Raw genomic sequence first — 26,872 nt, forward strand, 5'->3', positions numbered from 1 at the left:
ACATTTTCTCCTAAAGGAAATCCAGGCTAACTACAGACTTATGTTTAGCTCTTCCAATGTGAAAAAAGAATGCTTAATATTGTGCATCGTATATGAATGCCTATTGATGACCTAAGGTTTCCCTCTTGTCCCAAAGCAATCTCCTTTGAATTTAAGACAGTTTGTCTTGTGCAAAAAACAGTACGCTTGAGTGTGACTTCATTTTTTCCCACTTTTTAAAAAAGTAATGATACAGTATTAATACAACGTGCTAATGACAATTCTGTAGAACTTTTGACATCTGTTCCAGCTTGAAGGCTTTCCACTGGAAGTTTTGTCTGTATTTTTCATAGCTAAAAACCAAAACATATATTTACAAGTGATGGATTCTTCAGGGTGTAAGTTAAATGCATAGTTAATTGAGACAAGAATACATTTGTTGGAAATGTAAAGAAAATTCTTTTATCTGTGTTGAATTTTGAGTGATTTGATGATCTTCACTGAATGCTTTTTTCACTGCCATATTCTCTATACTTTATTTGGCATGTTTAGTTGGCATGTCTCTTTGTAAACTTACCTTCTAAGCTCTTCCACATGAGGAAAAACACCTTTTCTTTGCTCTTAATAGTTGCATGGTTTTACATTTCATTGTTTTAAACTGAATTGCCAACTGTGAATGGACACTTTTTGTAAAAGCTTTGTGAAATGCGTCACTTAACTGTCCTTAACTTCTATATGTTGTAGTGCAATAAGTACTAATTCTTTCCATTCTTCATCAAAGATAACCTGTCGTATGGATTGTCAAACAGAACAAGAATTTTTTACATTGGTAACTTCAGTTGCTGTTAATGTCACTGCTGTGTGTTTTCTCACGTGGGAACAGTGAGTAAGGGAACATTGCTTGCAGAGTGAGAAGTAATTTCATTTAAGTGACAGGGCTGTAAAGTGGTAAGATCATAAAGGTGCATTTAGAAATATAAAGCCAGTGTCAATTTAATCACTACTGAAATGTGTTTAGAGACATCTTCATTTCTACAGATTGCTATCATGAGTGGCAGTATCACACAACAATTCTTGCTTCATAAAAGGATCTTACTGCAAAAATAGCATAAATAAAACAGATTGTAAATGCTTCATGTACAGATACTTCAGTTTTTCTATATATACTGTTAAGAGCAGTTGGTGTTTTTCTTTTTCTAAATACTCAGTTGTGAACATTCTGTGCTAAGGAATGTATAGTAAGGTAAAAGCCTATTATGAATATTTCTTTTGGTCACATTTCCTTTTTATTTACATCAGAAATCAATTTTGGAAAAGTTGCCATTACCTTAAAGATGCAGTAGTTTAACTAAGCTTATAGAAATGATAGAAAATAGTTCTGTTGATAACAGCTGTTATCAAAAGCAGCCATTTCTCTTAGGAATGACAAATAATTGAAAGTATAAATTACGTTGTGTGAACTAGTACAGAGAAGTATTCAAATGTAGATTAACTTTCAGGAAGAATTTGTAGGCAGCATTTAATTTCTAAGGCCATGTCATTTTTATAGAAAAGCAGTGGAAGCAAAATCTTAAGCTGTTTTACTCATACTTTTGTCAAAATTATTTGAACTAAAAAATGTATGCAGTTAATGCATTGTTATAGATCAGGTCAGGAGTAGAGGTACTGTAACATCCAATTACTGGAAGAAGCTTTTGTAAACGTGCATGCAAACCATTGTAGATGCTAAGACATTCTTAACTATCCAGGAGTATATGTATACTACTTTTTAGGAAAATTGATTTTAAATTTTTGAACTGCAGAAGATAGAACCAGTTACAAACAATATTAGCAGGCAGCTCTAGGCAGAGTAGCATGAATTCCAAACTTCTATAATCCCTGTTAGTACTATTCAAATAAGGTTTCTCACATTTGTTATGTGCTATGTATTCACCTAATTTTTTCAAACAGTGCTCAAGTCATTGGCTGGTTTTGCTGTTTTCTTGCAATTAATTCTTCAGATGCTCATAATAAGTTTTCATCTGTCCTAATGCAAGAGTAGGACTTTATTTTCCAGTGTGTTTGATCAAATACTTTGATCCAGTTTTGTTTAGATCAAGTACATTTTTTTTAAGTTCTCTTGTAACAGTTTTATATCAAAAATAGAGATTTCAGCATTCATAACTTTGCTGTTTTACTGTCATCAGTGCAAGAGTCAGTTCTTTAAGCATCTCAATGCTTTCCCTTCTGTGTAGCTGTCAAGCACATAATAATTTGGGAACTTGGTACGTATAACAAATTCTAAGCTGCTTAGTTATTTCTCATGAGGTGTTAATTGAAGTAGTCTTTATGTAAACTGCTCTCTTGTTTGTCAGAACACCAAGACACTTGTCTCCCTTATAATCCTTAGAATTTTCTTACAAGTTTTAAACTGTTTCTTTAAATAGGCAGTGTGCAAGCTTTCAATCTGATGTGATATATATTGTAAAATATCATCTCAGGATGACCCACTACAGATAAAACATAACTATTACTTTTAAGCCATGGCTACCTATTGATAGTTCAATAATGAGTCAGCCTTCATGTTGCCTTCGTTGAACTTTTTGAACCTGCTATGCTGACATAAAAGTTACTATGCCAAGGTGTAACCGGTTTGATTATATATTTAGTGTATATTTTAATACCTGCCCCTTCAAGCCTAACCTATGGGAATCCCCAAGAATTCCAAATGTTGTTTTTGGGCAGTTCTCCAATATAATTCTCTTCTATAATGCCTAATTATAGAAAAAAATAAAGTGTGTGTGTCTGCATGATTCCAGGTTTTATAATGTAGAGGATTATTGAAGTCTAAACAGCGTAATATTAATTGCTGCCTTAAGCATCAGGGTGCCAGGAGGAGTAAAAGAGCTCCCCAGTCTCTATCTCCCTGTCTCACACCAGCTGCAGAAGGGCAGTCTTGGCCATAAATGCTGCATTAGCTACCACCAAGAGAGGTATTAAACTCTGACATCTACTTCTTGAGGTCAGCTACAGCATCAGCAGTCACCATTGCCTTTGCCCTGAAGTAAAAAGCCTGACACTGAGCACTTGCTCTGTAGAACTCCATTCTACCATTTCCACTGCTTTGATGCGTATTTTATATGTTATAGTGGTCTAGCATGTTCTTGCTTTTCGTCTGAAGGATAGTGAAAATAAATTTTTAAAAAACATGGTAAACCAGAAGCCAGATGTGAATATTGTTTGTTTTTGTTTATACTAAGTAATGTTAGTTAAAAGCAGCTTAGCTGGCAAAATATTATTCTCTATGGCATCCTTAGCAACTTTTTTCTTTAAACACAAGATGGCACTGCTGCTATGTAAATAGGTTCTCGTTTTCTACTGCGTTTGAATTCTTGAGGTTTTTAACATGCTGGTGTATGTTTTGAAATGTGGTTGTGGTTTTTTTGCTTAGCACATAAATTCACGATTTCTAGCAATGATATCCTTTTAACAGTTACTGTATATTCTTATCCTATTAATGAGGCACAGCTCACTGCTGTAGAAAAGGTCTTGTTCACACAGCTGGTCTTTCAGTAAGAAACAAAAAGCTAAGTCTACATTGACTCCTAGAATCGAGTATGACTCTTGCCTGAACTTGTTACCTGCTATGTTACGTGTTACCTACTATGTTCTTTTTATTATTTTTTTTTAATTTCTCCAGTTTTCTTAAAGTTGTTAAAATTGTCTTAAATATTTCTGCTTGAAAATCCAGAATTGACCATTCTCATCTACGAAGTAGACCTAAGTTGACTACTTGTTTCTGGTATTCACACATGGTAAAAGCCAAAAATAACTGAAGTTATTTTCTGTGTGCATGCTTGAGCTTTCTTTCGGTATCTCAGCTTTTGTTTTATGTGCCTAACAGAAAACATCTCAGGATGAGAAACTCCTGTCTTTTAATTCAGAACTCCAGATAAAGTTTCATGATCTCTTTTCAATCTTTCAGCAAAAAGATAGGCTTCTTGTCTGTAGTGCTGTTTTATGGCACAGTTTTCTGTTTCTATCTGAAACAGGATGTGATCTGGTTGAAAAAACCCTTGGCAGAAGTTTCATTTATGAGTTTTGGCCTCACCTTTAAGCTAAAAAGATGCCAGTGCAAATGCAAGGATGGGGGTGAAAAATATGGTCAGACTTCTGTGTTTCACCATGCTCTAAAATAAGTAAAATTATTAGCATTTCAGTCAGAGTCAGTAAATTCAATTTAATTTGAATAGGACATACTTTGTAACATTGACACATGAAGGAAATTAGAAGATTATTTTTGGAGTCTTACTCTCAAATTTTTATAATGTATGACAGGAATAAAACTGTTCAACTCTTCAAATAACGAGCCTTTGAAATATTGATGAGTGTAATTGATGATACAATGAATTATTTCCCTTTTCAAAGGCTGTTCTTCAGGATACATAGAAAATAGTGATTTCTATTAAAATTTTAATTAGCATGAGTTATCACTATTTTTATCTGAGAGAAGTATCAAGATTCAGGCTGCTGTGTGTCTGATATCCAATAAAAAATACTACTGGAATTACAAGGCTATTCTCAACATCATCTGATTTAGGTAGAGAAGTATGACCCTTATAAGATAGTGAAGAAGTAAATGGTACATGAGAAAAGTCAAGCAAATGGCTGGGAGGTGAATTCAAGGTCTAGCACTGGTCTACTAGTTAATGGCTACAAAAAATTATTCCAACTCCGGGTTTTGTTGAGAGAAAGATGAAAGTGGTATGTATGGCTCCTAGTTTTGGTGACCTTTAATATACCAGCATTTGTTAGCACTGGATTGCATTTTAGATGGACCACGAGATTTCTATTACTATTTTCCAAGTCAGGGATAAGTTCAAGTGTTGTTGGTTTTGGTGTGTTTTGTTTTTTTTTTTTACTTCAGCAATTATTATCAAAATTACAATATTTTTTTGTTTGACAGTGTTTCAAGTATTTCTATGCTGCTGATTTTATAATTATTCGCTGTGATGTCTTCATTCTTCTAAGGCTGCAGATTGCATTTCAGATTAGTAGCTGCTTAGATGTGATTGACATGTTAGCATAATTAAAAGTTCATCTCTATTTTAAGTATCTTGGATTTGATCAGGAAATAAGGTCGGAGCGGACGAGATGTTAACTTCATGTAAACTTCAGTGCACGTTCTCACAATAGTCAAGAATATATTGTCCTGTCACCTGAGGAGATAAAAATTGAGTTTGAGCCAAAGCACAATTCATTCAGTTCATCAAGTTCTGCCTGAAGCCTGAGGAGAAATGAATTGAAGCTTGGCAAAAGTCATAGAATGCAGTAATTGGGGATTTTGGTATCTTCCATGTTTTACTTTGCCTTCCTTGTGGAAGTGGGGCTTTTCTTTAATAGATATCCTGGTAAGTACTGCAATTAATGAAATAAACAGTAATAAACGAAATATTGGGAAAGAGGCAAAATAAAGGCCAGGAGAATCATGTTTATTGTTTTTTAAAAAAGGATATACTTCACTTTTCAGCAAAGATGTCCAGGAAGCTAAGTTTGCCAACTGAGTTAAAGCCTGATTTAGGTAAGTTAACATAGTTGATTTTATTTTTACTAAGACTGTTTTACAGAATGTGAGTATATTAAAATATGAGTCCTGTCCTGAATTTCCATTGCATTTATCTGAAGGGTAGAACTAAAATTTTAATTCCACTCTTGCTGGGGGCTCTCGGGCACAAAATGTCATTGTTGTCACCATAAGGTAAGCTGGCAAATCTTGTACGTGGCTTATTGCACTTTCCTGATAATTTTTAGGTGTCTGTCAGTTGCTGTATCAGTAGTGCTGTGACAGCAGAAGTTTGAATAAGCACAGAATGTATGGAAAATTATTTCCTATTTACAACTACTATCCTTAAATTGAAAAATTATAGCAGTGTATGTTGCGGTCCACTCAACAAATATGTTGGCCATAGTTTTACAAATGTTAATTGTCTTGTGACCACACTCTCTAAATGAAAACAATATAGAGCTGTGTGAATGGATGACCAGTCTGAGAACTGCATTTTTCTTGGTAAAGCACACGACATTTTTATATCAGAATCACTTCACTTTTGAAGTCTCTACTGCTAAAGGTCATTATATTTCATAAGCAAAACAGCCTGCAAATGAACAGATTTTATTTTCATGTTTTGGGGTTTTTGAGTACTTTGACTGCCAGCCTGTAGACCAGATCCAGCTCCCCTGCTTTGTTGATGATGGGGGATAGCTGTGGACCTCCAGCAGTACATGGAGTCTGAATGTGAAAGCTGCTTTCTGCCAGCCCCAGCTGGCTGCCTCTCCTGCAGCAGGATGGCTACCACAAGCCCAGCAGAAGACAGACCAGGATCAGAGTGGCAGCTGCAGAACTGTATGTTGGACAGCTGCTGCTTTCTGCAAGGAAGGAGTCTGTGGTGCTGGGATGTCCTGAAGCTGAGCTGGACCACCCTGATTTACAATTTACAGTTACAGCTTGCTCCACTTGGAGAAATGTGAAGCTGGAAGGAGCCCTTGAAGATCCTTTAATCCATTGCTGTGGCATGGATCCAGATGACTGACAATTTAACCTCTCATCTATTTACAAGCCTCCAATAAATAAGTTTTTAGAAAAAACCCAGAGATAAAACTCCGTTTTGTAGTTAAGCTAATTTCTTATTGTTTAATCAATCTTTCTTGGTTCCGTATTAACTTTTCTGTGTCCTTTCCACGATGAACTCAGACAACATATGCACCCCGTCTTTTTGTTAATCACCTTTTATGCTGTTGAAAGCTGCCATCATACCCCTAATCTTTGTTTTTGCAGATAATTTTTTTCCACAAAGTTCAATTCCTTTTCCTTTTCTAGGTTATGTTGTCTGAATCTACAACGTCATCTGTTAATCTCCTCTGCATTTGGAATTTTTACTCTTCTTCCTTAGAGTCTTGTGCTCAAATCAGAGGAATTCAACTGTGGTCTTATTGACACAAAAGAGCAGAAGAACATCATTTCTCTTTTCAATCTGTCTGTTCTTTATTACTATGTTTACTAATGCATTAGGCATACTTGAGGCTGAATTTTACCAAACTTCGCATACTGAACCCCATTTATATTTAAATATTATCCAGTTCATTCTAATTCTGCTGCTGTTTTACTCCCTGTTCTTTGCAAACAATAAGTAACTAAGTTTTCTCTCGCTCTTTTTTTTTTTTTCCTTTTTAATTAAGACTAGAAGAGAGTGCTGAAATTCTTTCAGTATTTCCTGTTCCTGAAAAAGTTTCAGCATTTTCTATATTAACATTTGCTATTTTTTGTACTGAAGTAATGGAATTCTTCTTTTTGTCGTCTCACTTTTGGTATATTCAAAATAATTTGTATCTTCCAAATTGTTATAGTCTTTGGGTTTGCTTGATTTTGTACATATGTGGATATCTGCACTTAAATGCCTCATTTTGTTCTGTGTAAAATTATTTTAGGTTTTTCAGGTCTGTAAATAACTTCTTTAGACAATGATAATATCTTTATCACACTTAAAGAAGTAAAATAGCTTTTGTATTGTATACTTCAGAGATTGTCAGATTCTTTGGATTTTTGGTCACTTCTATGGCTTCTATGGCTCTAGGAGGCAGCTGAAATGCCTTTCTCCAAAGTTGATTGTTTTTATTGTTTTCTCTCTGTCATTTTTTTTTCCTCCATGTCTTCTTGAAACCTATTCCTCCATGATCCTGTTTTTTCAAATGATTTTTCTGTCTTTTGATCTTTAACCTACCTATTTTCTTCCCTAACCAGTCAAAACAAAATCTAAAGTATGCACTTAAATATTTATCCTCCACTTTTTGAAACAGAAGTTATCCTGAACATACTCTAGTCTGCAGTGTGCCATTCAGTGTTGTAATGCAGATAATTAAGGTACTGTTGCCATTAGGTCCTGTCCATTTGTTCAGTGGCTCAGAAGAGCTTCATCTTTCTGATAAAGTGGTGTCTAGTGACTCTTCACGCTGTTGTTTCTTCCTCTTTGTCTGAAAATAATCTGTTAACAAACCAGAGATTCTTCCTTGACTTCAGGATAAATTCAATGCATCAATGCAGTTAAATGCTTTACCTCCAGTTCTCTCTTCTGAATGAACATCCACTCCTCGTTGTCTCTGTTGTCTGGCAAGTTGATTTTATAGGGTTTTTTGTGCGCATTCCAGTGCTCTGGAATTTGTTCACATGTTCTTCAAATATTCAAATAGATGCAACTCAACAAATGCACATTTAATACTATGCCTGTGGTAGTTAATTCAGACTGATTAATCCATATTGTAGTTGAAAAAAATATTAAGTTAGTAAATATTCAAGCCTGAAAAAAACATCTAAAGAGGTTGTGGTCATTAGGAGAATTATAAAACAAATACTGTCTTTAATTGTTTTACTCTTGGTTTTATTTTTTTTTAAATGTGAAAACTTAGGATGGCAACATCTGAGTGGTTGATCTAGTTTTATTTTATAATCCATGTTTTACGTTTGATGTAGATAAAATTAATCAGGACAATTTTTCTTCCCTTGGAATAAGACAATTATCTCTTGAAGATTCCCTGTTTCTGTTGAGTAGATGTCTGTATTTAGTCAGCTCAAACCTAGTTTGTATGCTTTTCAAATACATGTGAAATGCTTTTTTAGAAAGTCTTGCAGTAGTTTAATGAAATTAGCATAATGATACTTCCAGAAAGTGTGTGGATAATCTTGTTCTTTAGCTCTTAATCCTGCTTTAAAGATGCCCACTGCACCTATAGCCTACCCAAAGATCCAAAGTAATACCTCCTTATATAAATTGCATCGAGCTTTTACTAGTAAGGGTTGTCTTGAGCAAAAATTTTGAAATGATGCATTAAGAAAGTAAAGCATTAATTTGTGAATCACAGATAAATTCAGGCATGCTGATGCATTGAGTGTCACCAGATGTACAGACAGCACAAGCTCAAATGGAGCAGCACACTTACTGGTTTGAGTCTGTTGTTAATACTAGAATTCACTCTTACAAGAACCTTATTTGCCAAACAATGAGCAAGACATCCTGAAATGTTTATTTGTGCTATTTTGTACAATATTCAAAATAGAATACTTCAGCTATTCTTACCAGTGTCAGGTAGCATTCTATTTCTCTTCCTAAAAGTTCAGGTGTGTATAAATAAGCTTTAAGCATCATCCATAAAATTTCCTTAAGTGGGACAATATAATTTGGAGTCATTACAGGTTTAATGTTATTGTGCTGTCTGGTTGTCACCGCAGTTCTAAATAACTAAAACAGTTAGATTAATAATAATTAATAATAGATTATTATACCGTGTTTCATGGAAACTAGTATTTTTTAATCTGGTCAGTGAACTAATTGTCAGCAGGGCTTGTAATTTAGGTCTTTTTTAAAGCAGTACTGTTTGATAACTCTTCTCTGTCCTAAGCAGGCAGAAATATGCCTAGCATTTTTTTATTACAATGACCTAATAACTCTTGCAAAAAAAGATTTGGCTCTTTGCTCAGGATATGGTGTTAAAAACTGGGCCAAAAGGAAGTATGAGTGAAGGAAGCAAACAGGAGCAATAATCAATAAAATGCTACCTACTATATACATCACGCTAAAGAACAAAAAAAAAAAAAGAAAATAGGAATTCTCTTAATGCCTGCATTTTGCCATTCTTTGTAATTATTACTGATTTATTTCCAGATGTCAAAGACAACTCTTTCAGCCGATCTCGGAGTTCTAGTGTAACTAGCATTGATAAAGAGACACGTGAAGCAATTTCAGCTCTTCATTTTTGTGAGACTTTCACAAGAAAGGCTGATACATCACCTTCTCCGTGCTTGTGGGTTGGAACCACACTGGGAACAGTGCTTGTCATTGTACTGAACTTACCCCCAGGAGGAGAACAAAGACTTCTTCAGCCAGTAATTGTCTCTCCTAGTGGTATGTACAAAACAGACAGGTTAAAGTATACTTTGACAAAGTATTGTTTTTGTGCTTAGTATTTTTTCAATGAAGAAGTGTTCATGTTGATAAATCCATAAATATGGATTAATTGAAACAATATATACCAGATTACTTTAGCTGTTAATGTTAATATTCTCGATTGGTTACTTCATTACCAGAATTTTAATGTTATGAAGTTGGTAATAGGATTTCACATAATATAAAAATAACATATTAGTGTATACTTCCTGAGAAATGTATGTTTTTTAACTTGAATATAGTACATGGCAATTGTTAACAGAAATAGCAGAAGAGGTGAGTATTTCATATGCCAAATTTATTTTTAGGCACAAGGTAGGAAACTCTTTTCCTCCATCATAAAAAAAGTAATACAAATTAAGGGTTGCATCAACCAACTAGCTTTAAAATATTAATGATAAAATATTCTTTTGGATTGCTGTGAGAGAGCTTGTTTTTCTGATAAATTGATTTTGTTGTTATTATGTATTAATGGTTTGCCAAATGTGCTGTTAGGCATAGAGTGAGATTTTCTGATACCACTGTCACATGCAGAACATTCTGCTCTGCTCCACTTTGTTAACACAGATGGGATCAGGACATGCAAATTACAATGCTTTTAGGTTGAAATAGTGGTTAGGAATAGTGAAATCTCTAGACCATATTTGATCTGTGCTTATTGAGTATGGTACTGGCATCAGGATTCAGGCTTGGTAACATTTGATCATAAAGGCAAAGTGCAGATCAGATGATGTGCTTAATCACTGGATCTGCAGCATCTGCAGCAGGAAACACAGATCCTTAAAAGATCCTTCCAAAAGAACCTCCCAAAAATTCACATGTAGGATTTTTTGTATATGTAGCAATTGTTCATGTTTTTATTTGTGTGTGAATAAATATAAGTAAAATACTTATACTGTCCTGTGCTCAGGAGAGAATGAAATTGCATTTGTGACACTGAACTTGAATATGAATGTAAATTCTAGCTTTTCTTTCCTAATAGATTTACACATTTCTGATGCAGTTAATGGAAGAGTATGCATACATGAACTTGAATATAAATTGAATATTTCCATACTTCTGCATGTGCTTCATAGGTTTCTAGATAAACATTTAAGGGTTTGGTACCTCTGATTTGCTACGGAGGCAAGCCTATGTTCCTCTTTTCATTTTAATAGGTTCTTAAAGATATCCTTTGTAGCTTGAAAGACAATCTAGGCAATCTTTTTTAGAAATGTGTTCAACTTCTTTTTCCTAGGAACAATTCTGAGGCTAAAAGGGGCAATCTTGAGAATGGCTTTTCTGGATATCACGGGATCTTTGGTGCCACCAGCACATGAACCCTGGAGAGAACACAATGTTCCTGAAGAAAAAGATGAAAAAGAAAAAAAAAAGCGGCGACCTGTCTCAGTGTCCCCCTCCTCCTCTCAGGAAATCAGTGAAAACCAATACGCAGTGATATGTTCAGAGAAGCAAGCAAAAGTTATCTCACTGCCATCCCAAAACTGTATTTATAAGCAAAACATAACAGAGACTTCTTTTGTTCTTCGTGGAGATATAGTGTCATTGAGTAATAGTATCTGCCTTGCATGTTTCTGTGCCAATGGACATATTATGACTTTTAGGTAAGACCTGTTTGAAAGTAACTTAAGTATAAAAAGAACAAATAGACTTCTGCTAGGCAAAAAACTTCCTTTTGCATACAAAAAGGAATTTTTTAAAAAAATCTACATTCAATCACTGTTGAAGAGCTTCTAATGTGAGCCAGGATAATTTTGGTTATGCGTTCTTACTTGTTATAGCTTTACACATGAAAAAGTTGACCAGTTTAGCTCAGGCTACCCCAGTTCAACAAATAGTTCAAATTGTGTGATATAGATCCCTGAGGTGATGGGTTCTAAAATGTACATTTATTCCCTGATGATGAAAACTGCCTTGAGTTAGACCTGCAACTGGTACCTGACTTCTGCTCCACATATTTTTCAATAGCTGCTTGTATCACATTCATGCCTCAAGCTTACCTTATTTTGTTATGCAGCTTGCTCATGTCTTAAAGCTCTTAAACTCAACCCAGGATTAATTGCTATCAGTTGCCTTCTAGAAATATGTCATCTAAAGTAAGGGGTTTAAATTATGAATTTAAATGTGTAAAATTAATGTTTGAATGTGAGACTTTGACATATGTAATTTTAACATACTCTCTTTCTTGAATTTTTCCAAATGCTTTTTCATTCTAAGTGTATATCTATATCCTTGCACCTACATCTTAGTCCTGGTAAATGCTAAGATGAATGTGGAGCATGGCATTACAGAAGGCTGTTTTTAAGGTTGGAAAAGCAAACTTTCAGCTTGGGAAATTCCCTAAAAATATACTTTCTCAGGAAGTTAAGAATAGAACTACAGTTGATAGGATACATGCTACAATTAAAAAATATTTTTAAGTCTGTTTACACCGTTGATCTCTATCCCAACATATATTCTAAACATCTCTAGAAAATGCTGCCCACCTTGCAGGGCAAGTACTTCTTTTTCCCTAATTTAAACTTAATAATGTTCAGTTACCATATATTCATACAATAACTGAATTGTTGCACTGTGTAGGGCAGTTGAACTTCCAAGTATTAACTTACTGTGCTGTTCATGTAAAGTTTTTAGAGTACTGTGTAATGCATGTGATGCCAAATACTTACCTAGTGATACATGATTCTGAAAACTGGTGTTCTGAAGATGCTGTCTTAGGTGTCATACCTGTCCTATGATCTAATGTTTTTGTGCCTTGTCTGGAAGCTGTTTGTTTTATGCTTACATTGATCTGAAGCAAAGCACTTGCCTTTTACTAACTCACCATTAGGAATATTCATATTCTAGATACACCACAGAATTGCCATGTCTGGGTGGTGTGCTTACAAGTTAATGTATCTTTTTATCTCTTATCTGTAGAATTTACTTCCAAAGTCATGTTACCTGTTCTCTTTCCTATTGTTTGTCATAGATGAAGTCTCAAGCTAAGACACAATTCACAATCTCTAAAATGCAAGCTTAACATTTAGAAATCTCAGCATCACACAAAAAAAACAACATGAAAACAACACTTGCTACATCTTTCTTTTTCATTTCTTTCAGCTTTATTTTGCCCCTGAACTGCTTCTGTAGTTTTCAGGAATAAATTAATGCAGAAGCTGCTTCATGTTTTGTCAGTACTCTTACAGCTAACATCTTGTGTAAATTACATTTATCAAGACATCAGGTGTTCAGTCACTTCTTACTTGTTTTTATTATTTTGAGATAGGGGAGTGTTAGCAAGAGCACTGTTGCAGACAGTCTTGAATCTGTTCTTCAGTAGCTTGATGGAGTAAGTACTGCAGTTACGTGTGCAGAATCAAAACACAGAACTAAGAACTTTAGGAAGACTTTCTCTTAAATATGCAGTTGGGCAAAACAAGGTAGACATAGTTCATGAGATTGTTGTTTGAGGCTACTGAACTGTTTTCCTTTTGAAAGCACATCTCTGCATGTCTCCAGGTATTCTCAAGGAGAGAACTTTGGGGCTTCTATTTTTAGTCAAGTATAACATCTTCACCTGAGAGAAGAGACAGGATGTTTAATCATAAATTTTTGGCAGATACTTACCAAAATACTTCATTAATAATTACTGAATAATGTTTCAAGTGAATCTATTATTTATATGCTTATAGTATCATTTAAATGAGGCTTTTAAATGCATCTGTGATGCAGATGTTTACATTTCACTTTAGAGGTGCTACCATGAGAAATCTCATATTTGTTTGGAGATTTTGTAATTGAATTATATTATAACCTGTTTGTGCAGTACTTATTCAGATGGTGAAGAGAAACATGAGCCATTTGCTAAATAATAGACAACCCTGCTATATTTAATGAGTTTTTTTAATTCTTTCTTTTTTTTAAGTTTGCCAAGTTTAAGGCCTCTGTTGGACGTGTATTACCTGCCACTCACCAATATGCGGATAGCCAGAACATTCTGCTTCACCAATAATGGACAAGCACTCTATCTTGTCTCACCAACTGAAATACAGAGGCTCACCTATAGTCAAGAAACATGTGAAAATCTTCAGGTAATGAATTTTTAAAATGACAGTTTTCTGACATAGGTGTACTCTGAGGTTGACAGTTCCAGATTCACAATGCTTACAATATAGAAGTTTGTCATAAACCCAAGCACTCTGGCTTTTGTGCTTTGATTTTTCTTGTTTTAGAGTCTGATTCAGGGTAAATCCCTTTGCCTACTCTTAAATTTTACTGTTTCACTCATCCTCTTGTATTTGAAACAGTTTCTTTCTTAATTTCCTTTTTGATCGGTAGGAAATTTCTTTATTTAACGTGTGCAGTTAACAAAACTCCCTTGTTCAGTTGATGCTGGTGGAAGTGCATGGTGACACAAACAGGGAATGCTAACTCAGGATAGTTGAAGGAAGCAGTTACTTTCAAGAGAGTTAACTGCTTGAGAAGATTCTCAGGTGTCCATCAGCTTAAAAGCTGTATCAGAATACCGAAATAGTGGAGATGCAGGCTCTAAGCTCTACTTTCATACCAAGCACAGATATGAATATTTGTGGTTATAGTTTTAGCAGAACAAGATCAGGAGTATTGCCCAAGTTGCTGAGGGGCAAATATGGCTTTCCTGGAATCCATTTCTTTGCTGCTGACCTTCATAAGCTATAAGCTTCCAACTCTCAGAACAGATGGTTTGGGCAGATTTCCCAGTATGGTTTTATTTTCAGTTTGCTAAGTCACCTGACAAAGGCAGATGCTTAATAAGGCATATTCATTTTGAAATACAATTTCACAGAATAAACCCTTAAAGTGAAAGAATATTCCACAAATTTGTGTGAAAAATAATGTATGCCTTGTTGTCTCTCTTCATTGTAAAGGAAATGTTGGGTGAGCTCTTCACTCCTGTAGAAACACCAGAAGCACCAAACAGGGGGTTCTTTAAAGGCCTGTTCGGAGGAGGGGCACAGTCACTTGACAGAGAAGAACTCTGTAAGTTTTCAGTATTTGTTATTTTTGTGGTATTTTGGTTTCTTTCTACCCAAGGAAACCAGTGATCGTTGAGAAATGTATTACCTGCATTAACAGAAATTACATTTGCAAAGGGGAGAGAGAAAAAGAGAAATAGCATCTACTTTTTAATAGCTTTTGTGCTGTACACCTTGCCAGCAAGATCAAAAAAGCTTGGCACTGTTTTTTTCACAGGTTTCTTTACCTCATTTATTCTTAAAGTAAACCATGAAACAAGAAATGGGACAACTAACCTTGTTTTTATTCGCCTTCAGGAAATGCATAGTACAGACCACAGTTTTCTTAATGCCATTAAACTGAAAGGGCCTGGTTTTGAAGAATGCTGGTTTGGACAGTGAGAATATTAAAACTCCATTCTACTTCAGTTCAATTGCTATATTCTTTTTCCTCATTTTGCTTATGCAGAGAGGCCTTAGGTAGGAGAGCAAGGACAGAAAAACAATTCAGTCCTCTGTTCATACAACAGCAAAATTCAGATTTTTTTTTTATATAAATTCAGATTCGGTTTTTATTGCTTTATCTTAGAGTTTTTTAACCACAGCTCTTTTTTTTCTTCTTCTTTTTTTTACTGTAGTTGCATGTAGTATTTTAATATATATAGGGAAAATATCTTCTACTTATTGGCATATTTCCTAGATGAAAAAATGTATTATGCAAGAAGAATTGTTCCCTTTTTAACATGGAACTTAGCTGTTAAAACTGACAAGGCTCCCTGGAAATGCTTTCTTTTTCTATTGATTCTTTTGCTCTATCCAGTAAAAAGCATATTAGTCCATATTTGTCATGCCTGTACATTTTGAACATAGATATTTAGATGTCACTGTCTGCTTTATAAATTCCACTTGTATTTATGCATGTGTAATCACAGGATGGTCAGGTATGCTATTAAAGAAAATTGTGCACGAGTTACACGTTGAATTAGTATGACTAGAACAGGGAAAAATTGCCTCTTCATGGCAACAGAAAAGCACTATTGTAACTGTAGAAGCTATCTAGTTACATCATTTCAAATTTCCACCATTTTGCCCTGGCTTCTGACCTGTTTTGAGATTGATTTATTTTTTTTTTATAAAAGTCAGTTCTTTCTGTAAACTTGCAAGACTGAAAATGTCTATAGTGTTAGCTGAAATCTAAATATTCCTAGAAGTGAAAAAAAAATTGAACTATAGTTTAAAAATAAAAATAAATAAAGATTTGGCTTAATTTCAACATCCAGAATGTTTTGGCATTCACTAACATGTTTTGTAGAATATACAATTCAGTATTAGACTGACACTCATGTTAAGTGTTTAGATGGATCTAGGTGGCTGATGTCCCATTATAAGGAAAGGAAATGTAACCAGCGTGGTCACTGAAGTCCAGAGAGCTGTTAGCTGACCATTTGGGGATGTTTACTTTAGGATGAGCTGTTTTGTCTTACAGCTGTACTGCTGATTTCAATATTTACTTTACATGATATTTGTACAGCAATGAGAGCATAAACACTAAATATTCAGGTACCTGCATCTAGAACTGAACTTCCATCAAAGGAAACTTGCTGCTGGAGTTATACTGGCTGGCTACACCAGCAAAGCACTTTAGAACTGCCCACAGGTTGTTTTTTGAGAATTCTCCTGCTTTGCTGAACTCCCAACACTTTCCCTGTGGAGCAAGTTGTGTTACTAAAAGCCAGTTCACCAGCACAGTTCCATTGGTGATTGTGATGCCAACACTGTTGAGAGAGTTTTAATTTCACCTTCGAGCTGTGTTTATAGCTGCTTGGAAACTCTGAAATATGTTAGGAAAGGATCAGTTTTATTAAATAGTAACATCTTGTAACACTGAGTAGTAAGTATTGCTGGCAGTCACTTCTATGATTAGGTGTTCAGTGTCTGTGCAAAGAAGTAACACCTCTTTATAAACTAGTTTCATTGGTGTTCATATAGTAATGCTAGAAAACCTTACTATTCTGTTTTTGCTGCTTTGCAAATACATCCAGTTGGAGAATCATCATCTGGGAAGGCATCAAGAAGTCTTGCCCAGCATATTCCAGGGTCTGGAGGTATTGAAGGTGTCAAAGGAGCAGCATCTGGTGTAGTTGGTGAACTAGCACGAGCCCGGTTGGCCCTAGATGAAAGAGGACAGAAACTAGGAGAACTGGAAGAAAAAACTGCAGCTATGCTTTACAGTGCTGATTCTTTCTCTAAACATGCTCATGAGGTAAGTCCATTGCATGTTAAACTGAGAACATTAACCTCATCCTGTATCAAATAAATGCAAGTTTTTCGAGTAACTCACATCTGTAAAGGTATGTTAGGAATGTTATCTAAAGGAAATGCCATGTCATTGCTAAAGGACACTTCATTATTATATACACAGATCATGACTCCTAATAGCTAAGTATTAATGTAAGCAGACAGATAAGCAGACCATAACCCTCTGCCTGAGTGACATGTAGACTACCAAAAGTGAAGCTCAGTTCACATTACTTAAAAAATTTATCACTGAATTGAGTAAGAAGAGTAATGTGCTATGTGAGATTCCTGTGGCTCTTAAAGATCCAGTTGTTCTATGGAAACCACATGAATCCCTGGTATTCTTTTTCATCAGTAACTACATATGATGGCTGTTCTCCTCAGTGTTCAGGCATGTCTCTTCCATCTCCTAACATCTTGTGCTACCTTCCCATTCTCCTAAAAATGTCTTTTTCTATCTGAGGCTAGATCATCATCAGTGATGTTGCCACTAGAAAATATATCATACTTAACTCTCACTTTTCAGCCGTGTTGTTGCAGTTTTGAGGAACTTTACTTAAGTCTCTCTTATGCTACTTTGTGAGCATGAAATTTGTCTATATAATTGTGGGTTTTGGTACATTATAGGAAAAGTAATTAGAAATTTCTTTTTTTTTTTTTTTTTTTAGATGATGTTGAAGTACAAAGACAAGAAGTGGTATCAATTCTGATGATGCTCATCGATTACATCTGTTTGATTTTGTCCTGATGAAAGAATCTTGGTTTTTCATTAATTTTGTCAGGACCATTGAAGTTTAAAAGAGTATTCACCATTGGATACTGTTGTTTCCTAGCACAAATCACACACTGTTTTACCTCAGTCGTGGCTTTAACTGAGGAGCTTTATATTTAAAAGAAACACATGCAAAAAACCAAACTTGAGTGTTTCTTAGCTGTTGGTTAGCTGAGAGTTGGAATGCAGAAGGTAACTAGAACATGTGGAAAAGAGAATAAAGGGAAAAAGTAGTGTGAGATGGGCAGGGGCAATGCAGGGTCAATCCTGTGTTAATATTTCATATGCCAAAAGTTTTTGTGCTGTTGTAATTGCTGCCAGTGTTATACCCTCCTGTGAGGAGAGGCAATAAATCAGGGGTCCAAGAGCTGGAATAAACGTATTTGTCTTGCTGGACAGTAGCTGACTTAACTTACCCTCTCTAGGACTCATTATATTTACCATTATTGTTGAAGAAGAGTTGAAGTTTGTCGTCACTTCTTTTATCAGAAAAGCTGGAAGCTTGGAAGATTTCATGTTGAAAATTGTATACATAGTTGACATGTGCATAGTCTTTTCTTGGACCCCGATCTAGTATTCTTGTATTCACATAATATTCTGTGAAGTGCAAAGCAAGAGAATACACAATTTTTGCATTAAACTGGACTGGAATGTGTCACGCTGGGAGTTTTCATTTGTGTTATGGCTGTGCAGTATGAAATGTGGTAACATCTTCATTGTGGTAAGAGTACTTTTACTTCTATTCAGTTAAATATTTTTTTTGCCAAAAAATAGTTATTGGTTCAGTTTGTTCAATTTAGAATTGGCTGTGGGTTCCACTCATGCTGTGAATTTTTATAAATGTTTAACAGAATGTATCTTTACAGCCATTAAAATAGCTTAGATAGTTTTGCTCAAAACTTAAGTTCTAGATGCCCCTTTAGTCCTTAACTATGACATCAGAAAATCTTGGACTCAGGTTTTCAAACAGTTTTACACTCCATGGAGGTGCAGATGTATGAATAATAGCAAGCATCTAATTTCATAATTGTAAGGATATTGTTCAGCAAATCTCTAAACTAGAGCTATATTACAAGTACATATCTCATCCCCAGCCAGTCCTAAAGGAGTTGGCCTAAAGTTTGGGTTTAGTCTCTAAAGCAGTATTTTCAGTGTGGGCAGTGGTATGTGTACACTAAAATTTCAGGAATTGGTGAACTAAAGGTCAGTTTGGGTGAGGTAAATAATATAGCTGAGCTAACCTGTTAATAGGTACTGTACTGAAGCTGTAACAGTGGGAATGACTAGAGCTCTTTTAAAAAGAGAATTTCTAAACAGAAATGTTTGCATTTCAAAAACTTATTTAGTCTTTATCCCTCAAAGCAGGAATAGTTGCTGACTGGTTTTGTTTCGTAAGAGGGGGTACTCAGAAGCTGATAGGTCTACATTGTCTGAAATCATTTTGGTTTGCATAAGTAGCACATTCTGTGTAGTGATTTTGCACACTTTCTGAATGTTTCCAAAACAAAACCTTGGTTATATTTGTATTATAAAATGATGTTGCAGATAAATAGATAAGACAACCTTACAAAATACTTAAAGGATGCAAAATATTGAAATTACTGATTTGTTTTTTATTCATTTTTCAAATGCAAGATCTTGTAGCACAAAACGTATTTGGCCTTGTAGCACAAAACGATACATTTTCTGATTTTTTTTTTTTTATATATAGTAATATCCAATTTAAAAAGACAAGTTAATTCTGTTGCCAGTACAGAGGGCATGCCATACTATGTCCGTGGTTCAAAGAACTTAACAAATGAGTGACTATTTGAACAAGCAGCATTATGATTTCTTGATGGCTCTGTCCCATACCTACTGAGGCAGTGTTCTCTCCAGTTGCTTAACTTAGCTTGCCATGCAAGTTTTGCCTCTGCATGTCATTTTCTTTTTTTAGTGTCCAATTAATTCATATTTATATAACACCATTTTAATCAAAATCCAAGTAGAAGGTATGCATAGTAGTTTATCTGGTTATAATTTCCAAAAATAAAACACCCTCGCTGACACTTGTCCCCTTCCTTATTTCACATTTTTAAAATGAGATGACTGATGATTATTTGACCTGGTGAAGGTGAACTATACTTTAGAACAATAGAATCCTGGAAAATCAGTCTGGTCAGGCTTTGGGGGAGAGGATGGCAAAAGCACTCTTTACCAAGTCTTGGTATCAGTTCAGTGGAAGATGGCCTTGGCTTGAAAGAAAAGCATACTTAACTTTCTCATCAAGAAGCATTTGACAACCACCAGCAAAAAAAACCCCAAACCAACCAACCAACCAACCAAAAACAATAAAAAAGAGGCATTAAGAGACCAGAGACCATCCATCTGCCAGTACAAGAAGAGTGTAGTGGCTTACTTGGTGTTACAGAACTTGTCATAGTTGAATTTTCTTTGAGTTGCATATGTTGAGTGCATGGCTCTAGATTTGAAAACTGATGGAAAGCTCAGAAGATGAAAACATAAATGGTTTTTGATCAATAAAAGGGGCTCTGTACAATTTCAGTACAAAATGTTCCTTTCTCCTTCTCTGTGGAAGGAAGTTAACCGTACACACATTGTTGCATCTTATTCTGCTATTGGTGGTGCACCTTTTGTACAGCAAAGCATATTGAAATCCTTGGGGGGAAGCACCCCAGTTTTTTCGCTAGAATTTTAGTTGTGTGAAACTTTTTTTAGAGTGTCTGGAAAACTATAAAGTACAATTGGTCTTTTACTTTTTTGATGGAAGTGTAAGAAACTGCTGCTACCTATCTGTTTATATGTAGTGTGTCTCATTAGGAACTGTAAACTGAAGAAGCTTTTCTTCACCTTAGTCCTTCAAAATTGTAACTTTTGAATGTCGATACGTGTAAATATGTGTGTATTCCAAAAAAGTCTGAAAGTGTTACACCACAGTCATCTCCAGTGATTTGTTCTTCAGCAAACAGTCAGTTATAAAATATATTAATATATAGCTGTGTTCCTTGTCTGTCTTTATGCAAAGACTTTTACCTGAGGTGGTACTTGCAGGGAAGGTGATGTCGGAAAGCTACATCCAAAGGAGGATTTTCAGAATTTCTTTTTTTCTTTTTTGTTTTTTTTTTTTTTTTTTTTCTTTTTCCTTTTTTGTTTTTTTTTTTTCTTCTTTTTTTTGGGGGGGTGGGGGGAGGGTTGCTGGGTTGCTTCATTTATGGCACTGATCTTACCTGAACTTTTAAACTTGAATTTTTCCTGCACTTTGATTCAATCATGGAGTTTCATTCTTAATTTTGTAATTTTTGTTTTCTACATTTGTGCAGATCAGATTCATTATTTGTATATAAGCACACACATTCAGTAAAGACTTTAGAACAGATTACTTTTAGGCACATTTGCTAATTATGTGACTATCATTTAGAAGGTGTGTTTTCTTAGCAAAATATGTATATACAAGTATATACAATATAGATTCTAATCAAAGGCACTTGTGTCGGCATTCAGTTTATAAATTACTGCAACACTTTCAGATTTGTTATTAGATGATACAGTGAGATCTGTTGTATTTATACATACTGCTTAAAAATATACTTTTAGTTTTAAATAATTTTATATGTACACTTCTACCTTTGATTTTGAAAAGACTTATGTTCGATTTTTAAGTCAAAGTACTTAAAGTATGTATATTATCCACAGAAGAAGTTGTTTTAAGCTTATGAATGCATTCATATCTCATATCGAGATGATACAATGAAAACAAATAGCCAATTTTGCTTTGCAGAAAATAGTCTTACTTATTTTACCTCCCATTTTGAACATTCTTAAACAATTTCCAAGTATGGAGAGAGAAGATAGTTCGTTCAGAAATCTAACCTAATGTAAAAGTTTTCTCAATTGCTGCTGTCTGTGGCTGACTCATCTTCTATTATTTTTTTTTAATCATATTTTTTGTTTAGGAATATAAATGGGATACTTTTTTCTGCTCTATTTCTCTATTTCAAAATTCCCCAAAATTGAAGTGAGGCTTCCCAAGAAATATTTTCATTGAGTGATGTAAGAATCTTGATTATTTATCAGCTCTTTAGGTGTAAATTGCAGAGGTTTTTGTATACCAAACCTGTGTTGGAAAGCTTACAGCCTGTGGCTGAAGTGCCCTCCTCTTTCTCATAATGGTTCAGCATACCTCATGGGCATTGGAAGCAGATGAAGGTTAGAGGTGGAGGGGAAGGTCTGCAGAACTTTGCCTCCCTTTGAGCATGGCAGGATAACTCATGGGTTGAGCCTTTTTTTGTTCTCCCTGGTTTCCTCTATAAAATATGTGAATCTTGGGTAGATTTTTATACCCTGGTTGCTACCACAGAATCTTCAAATCCTTTGTAGACAGAAATTAATGATGACTTGAGAGGAGGAACAAAAACAGGAAAAAAAATCTGTGGTCTAGGCAAATCAGCTAAACCAATTTTATTTCAGTTTTCATGGAAAAGCTAAGCTGGGCCAATTTCTTCTTCCAATGCATGTTATAAAGATGAGCTGGATATCATCTACGTTATTACTGTTTCAAACCAGGTGAGTGTCCTGTGTTTCTGGGTTCCTTACAATTTGTAAAGTGTAGGCTCCAAGTTGTGGGCATTCATTTGAGGAAAAAAAAAATGACAAAACAAAACCATGTAACATATTGAAGGTGTCATTCAGTATTTCTTTTACTTTTTCATGTAAAGCACCTGGAAATGTTAGTCATAGAGCTGTAGGTTTCTTTGACACTGGTATTTTGTTAATACCTAAGTTACATTACCAGACAAATAAGAATTGGAAGTTGAAAACATGTCAGGAGTTGTATGTGGATTGCCACTACTGTTCAGTAATACAGGATGCAAAGGGAGAGGGAGGGATGGGAACATGTTTTAAATATTCCCTTTTAAAACAGAATTGTAAATAAGCAGTACTGTGTTATTTTAGACCTGAGCTCTGCTATCTGTAGTGGTTAGAACTAGGAAAACTTGTTGCTTTCTAGTTACGCTGTTTCATTGTACCAGCACCATGGGGGGAAAAAAATACAAAAAGTCAGTAAATTTTTCTAACATTGCCCATTTGTGGGTAAGCATGCTTGATGTGTAGCAGTTCTTGTTTATGTATATCTTAGTGTGTACACGTGTGGATTTTTTCCTTTGGTTCATTGCAACTTATTTTTCAGTTAAGTCTTGCTGAGCCCCGCTAGCTCTTCTGAGGGTGATTACTGGAATATGCATTTTAGGTAGGGTTGCAAATCCATCTGTCCACCAATATAGTTTCATATGAACTGCAAACTGTACTGTTACAAACACGACTATGTTAGATTGCATAGAGTTATTTTACTTACATGTACTTGAACTGAAATATGTCATCATAAGAAAGTTAAAAAATTAAGTATGGAATATTTTTGTAAATAAAAATACCTGTGCAGCTGGTATTTTAAATTTAAAATGTATTATACATTAATGTTTCAGAAAAAATGTTCATATATGTGTATATGAATGTGTCATTATGCTGAAGGGCTCTGACTGGGCAAAATAAACTATTCAAACCTCTCCTGAAATGACTGGAGCCTTACTCCTTTCCTTCCTAACCAGTTCTGTTCTTGCTGGCTGGAGTGTGCAGTGACTCCTTACTTTCAAAAGAGGCCGTTTGATGTTTCTTTAGTTTTTGGGAGATGCACATCATAATGGGTAGAGTGGTGAGTGCTTGAGGCTCTAGCAGCCAGACAGCAAGTAGCCCTCAGGAGCACAAAAGGTAAAATGGTTCATCTGTGATGATGATGTTCCCAAGCAGGTTTTAAAACAGTCTGGATTGCACATCTTGATGGTGACAATGTGAAGCCCTGTTATCCTTTTGAAGCTATAAGAAAAGTTAAGGGCATTTATATAACAAAGACACTGTAAAGCAAAGTATTTTCTATAGCTTTATTTTGACAGTGTTCATTAATTTAGGAATCCAGGGTGCATGGGAAGAAGAGATGATTTTTTTTCCCCCCTTTGCTATATTTGCAGCATAGCAGATGCATTATTACACAGTTTCATCTGTGGGAAAAATCTGCTGCCTGCAGACCTCTCCTGCCTTCCTGTTTTTTCTCTAAAATCCAATAGTTACGTATTCTTAACCTTGAGCTCTGCAGCACATAGAGTTATAAGTTGGACAAAGCATTGGAGTATAAAAATAATTAACTTCAGTCCAATTAAATTGAAGGTATTCAGAGCTGTCACTGCCTCCAGCTGCTCACCAGTGCCCTGACCAGCAGTTATAGCTCCCTTTTAGTGGGGACTGTGGGGCTGCCCACAGCATCAATGGACTGAGGAGGAGGGGGATTTTCAGGCTGAAGTTGAAAATGAAGCACTTGAATTTAATGTGGAGGCCAAGATCTGATGAACCCTACATGTAACTTGGTCCCACTGCACCTCGTGTGTTAAAACAGTTCAAATGCTGACAAATGTCAAATGCATTCAGGACCTACAGACACAACAGCATCACGGTAACTGCTGAACTGTGCCACCCCAAAAGCTTTCCTTAATAAAATTCTTTGCTGGGAATGGTCCCTGGCCAAACCTTCCTGCAGGGAAGCCCTTTGAGGTCATGGCAGTGGACAGAAGAACTGGAAATTGGGCGGTGCTGAGTACAGACCTAAGGACAAACCTCATATTGCAGCTTTCTGGAGCAGTCTTTTCATCCAGGTAAGGTGCCAGAACCAACAGCTTGTTACCTACTGACCTGCAGGAGTTCAGGGGCATCCTGGCCCTGATCTGACATGCTTCTTTTCTCCTGCCTGGTGCACATGGGTCTGCCAAGAAAGAGGCACTGGCTGTTTTTTGTCTCAAGAGAAAAGATACCCTCGCTGGAGTCATCCCAGTCTGGCCTAGGGAAATAGAATGCTTCTTTCCATAGTCTCCTGCTATCAGATAAACCTATAAAAGCAGAATATCAATTTTTCACCTAGTTAGCTGGTTGATTCTTCACAATGCGTAATTGTGAAATGTGAAATTGTAGTGAAATGAGGCAACCAGGTGGCACTAATTGCCAGGTAGTGGGCATGACCTTGTGTTAAGCCCACCTGTGCCTGATTAGGGGATATAGCAAGATGAACCTCTTTTAGGGCACGGCGCTCCAGGGTCCAACCAGGTGTTCCAGGAGAAACTCACGAATAGTGCTCTGAGTCTAATGCTCTCAGGGCTGACCAGCCTGGATCAGTGCTATTGGTCCAAAAGTGGCCTCCCTCTGGCTTCCTCAGGTGTGAGCTTTATTGGCCCCCTCATCCTGCTCAAGTGCAGTAGGGGCCCGCCCTAATCAGGCACAGGTGGGCTTAACACAAGCTCATGCCCACTACCTGGCAATTAGTGGCACCTGGTTGCCTCATTTCACTACATGAAATTGTGAAATTAGTGTAATGGTTTGAGAGCTTACATAGATAACCCTTCATAGTATCAGTGTTCTGCTTAATTGCTGTAAATTTCTTTTTTTTAAGTTTTCATATTTTCCAGCTGCAGTAGATACCCTGGGTTGAGGCTTTTGAGCAGGCTGCTTGCAAGGCGTATCCCTGGCTGTCTGGGGCCTGGGGAGCACTCCTTTAGCCCTAAACTTTCATTTAGAGATGTTTCACTCAAAACTGCTGAGCAGGGGCAATGGAGGGCTGTAGAAAAGCCACAGCTTAAAAAAGAAAAATAGGAAGATCGATGCTCTGCTTTAGAGCAGATAACAGCAGTCACAATGTGAGCAGGGCTTCAGAAACAGTTGATCATTTGAATGGGTTTGCAATCAGAATGTCAGACTGTGCTTATGTTTTGATAATTTTACCAACTCCTCTGCTTAATTAAGCAGGCATAATGAGAAATCTTATATAACTGTGATTTCCAGGGCACAGGAGGCTCCTGGGAAGAATAATGTGGAATGAAGTCTTCTGTGGAAGTGAACAGAAAACAGTTTCAAGGTGGCATCTCCTAATTCTCTTGGGCACCTGCAAGTCTCTTAGCAGCACCTCAGTAAGTCCTTTTTATTTGAATGTCAGAATGTCACCTACTGACTATGGAAGCACATACTGAAGTGGGCAAGTCCTCTTGAGAGGCTTCTCTTCATCACAGTCACTGTCTTTAGACTGAGTATGCATGTCTGTCATTCAAAATGTGTATCTCTACACAGTACTAACTGGTATCAGGAAGGCTTATTTAAAAAAAAATTCCCTATGAAATGGGTAGAAAAATTTAGTAATTAAAAAAGGGACTATCAAAGTCAATCTAATGAGGTTTTCTCTTTAATATGCTCAAATTCAAATCTAGTTGTGAATTTAAGAGGCCCCAATATTTACCTACTTTCTATTTCATCTTTAAGCACAGCAGTTTCTAGTTGGTTTTTAGAGTTTCCAGCATCTCTTAAAAGAAATCTGTCAAGTGGCTGGGAAGATCAAAATCAATTCTTCTGTTCTGCTGTTCCAGGTAACCCTTTTGAGAAAACTGTTTTCTGCAGCTGTTTCATCTCTAGTAATCCAGTCATGTGTCTACCAATTTTGGCAAGTAGCTTGTGGACTGCAGTTACCAATGCAAATTTTCTCTTTCTGTAGGTAAAGGATAACTGAAAAATGCCTAAGCATTGCTGGCTAGGAGGCTCTGATACCAGTATCACACCTACTTGAATGTATTTTGCAGATTATGCCCTAAGGGACAACCGAAAATCAAGCTGTGCACTCTGCAGGGCACAGTGCAATGTCTTGGGACATGAACCACATCAGAACCAGGTAGTGCTGCATCCAAGGCCCTTGACTAGTTCATTGTATTTCATTACTGGGGAATGAGAACAGCAGTCAGTCTGAAGTGGATGCATAGCTTACTGAGGGATTTCAAAGACATCTTCAAGCAAAT

General features: G+C 35.9%; 1 protein-coding gene across 6 annotated transcripts in view; it reads left to right on the forward strand.

Annotated features, from left to right (window-relative positions):
• The window catches only part of STXBP5 (syntaxin binding protein 5), a 102,225-nt gene extending 81,225 nt beyond the window's left edge, over window positions 1-21,000 (forward strand). For 3 of the 6 annotated variants that reach the window (XM_071740519.1, XM_071740521.1, XM_071740522.1), the window contains 7 exons: window positions 5,489-5,539; window positions 9,672-9,911; window positions 11,191-11,557; window positions 13,861-14,026; window positions 14,843-14,954; window positions 16,972-17,192; window positions 17,896-21,000. In XM_071740519.1, the coding sequence (XP_071596620.1) occupies window positions 5,489-5,539; window positions 9,672-9,911; window positions 11,191-11,557; window positions 13,861-14,026; window positions 14,843-14,954; window positions 16,972-17,192; window positions 17,896-17,937 (1,199 nt within the window). In that variant the 3' untranslated portion in view covers window positions 17,938-21,000. The remainder of the gene's footprint in view (window positions 1-5,488; window positions 5,540-9,671; window positions 9,912-11,190; window positions 11,558-13,860; window positions 14,027-14,842; window positions 14,955-16,971; window positions 17,193-17,895) is intronic. The other 3 variants (XM_071740520.1, XM_071740523.1, XM_071740525.1) reach the window with 1 other exon arrangement.
• Window positions 21,001-26,872: the final 5,872 nt, after the last annotated feature.

Source organism: Heliangelus exortis, chromosome 3, assembly GCF_036169615.1.
Source record: "Heliangelus exortis chromosome 3, bHelExo1.hap1, whole genome shotgun sequence".
NCBI classification, from domain to species: Eukaryota; Metazoa; Chordata; class Aves; order Apodiformes; family Trochilidae; genus Heliangelus; species Heliangelus exortis.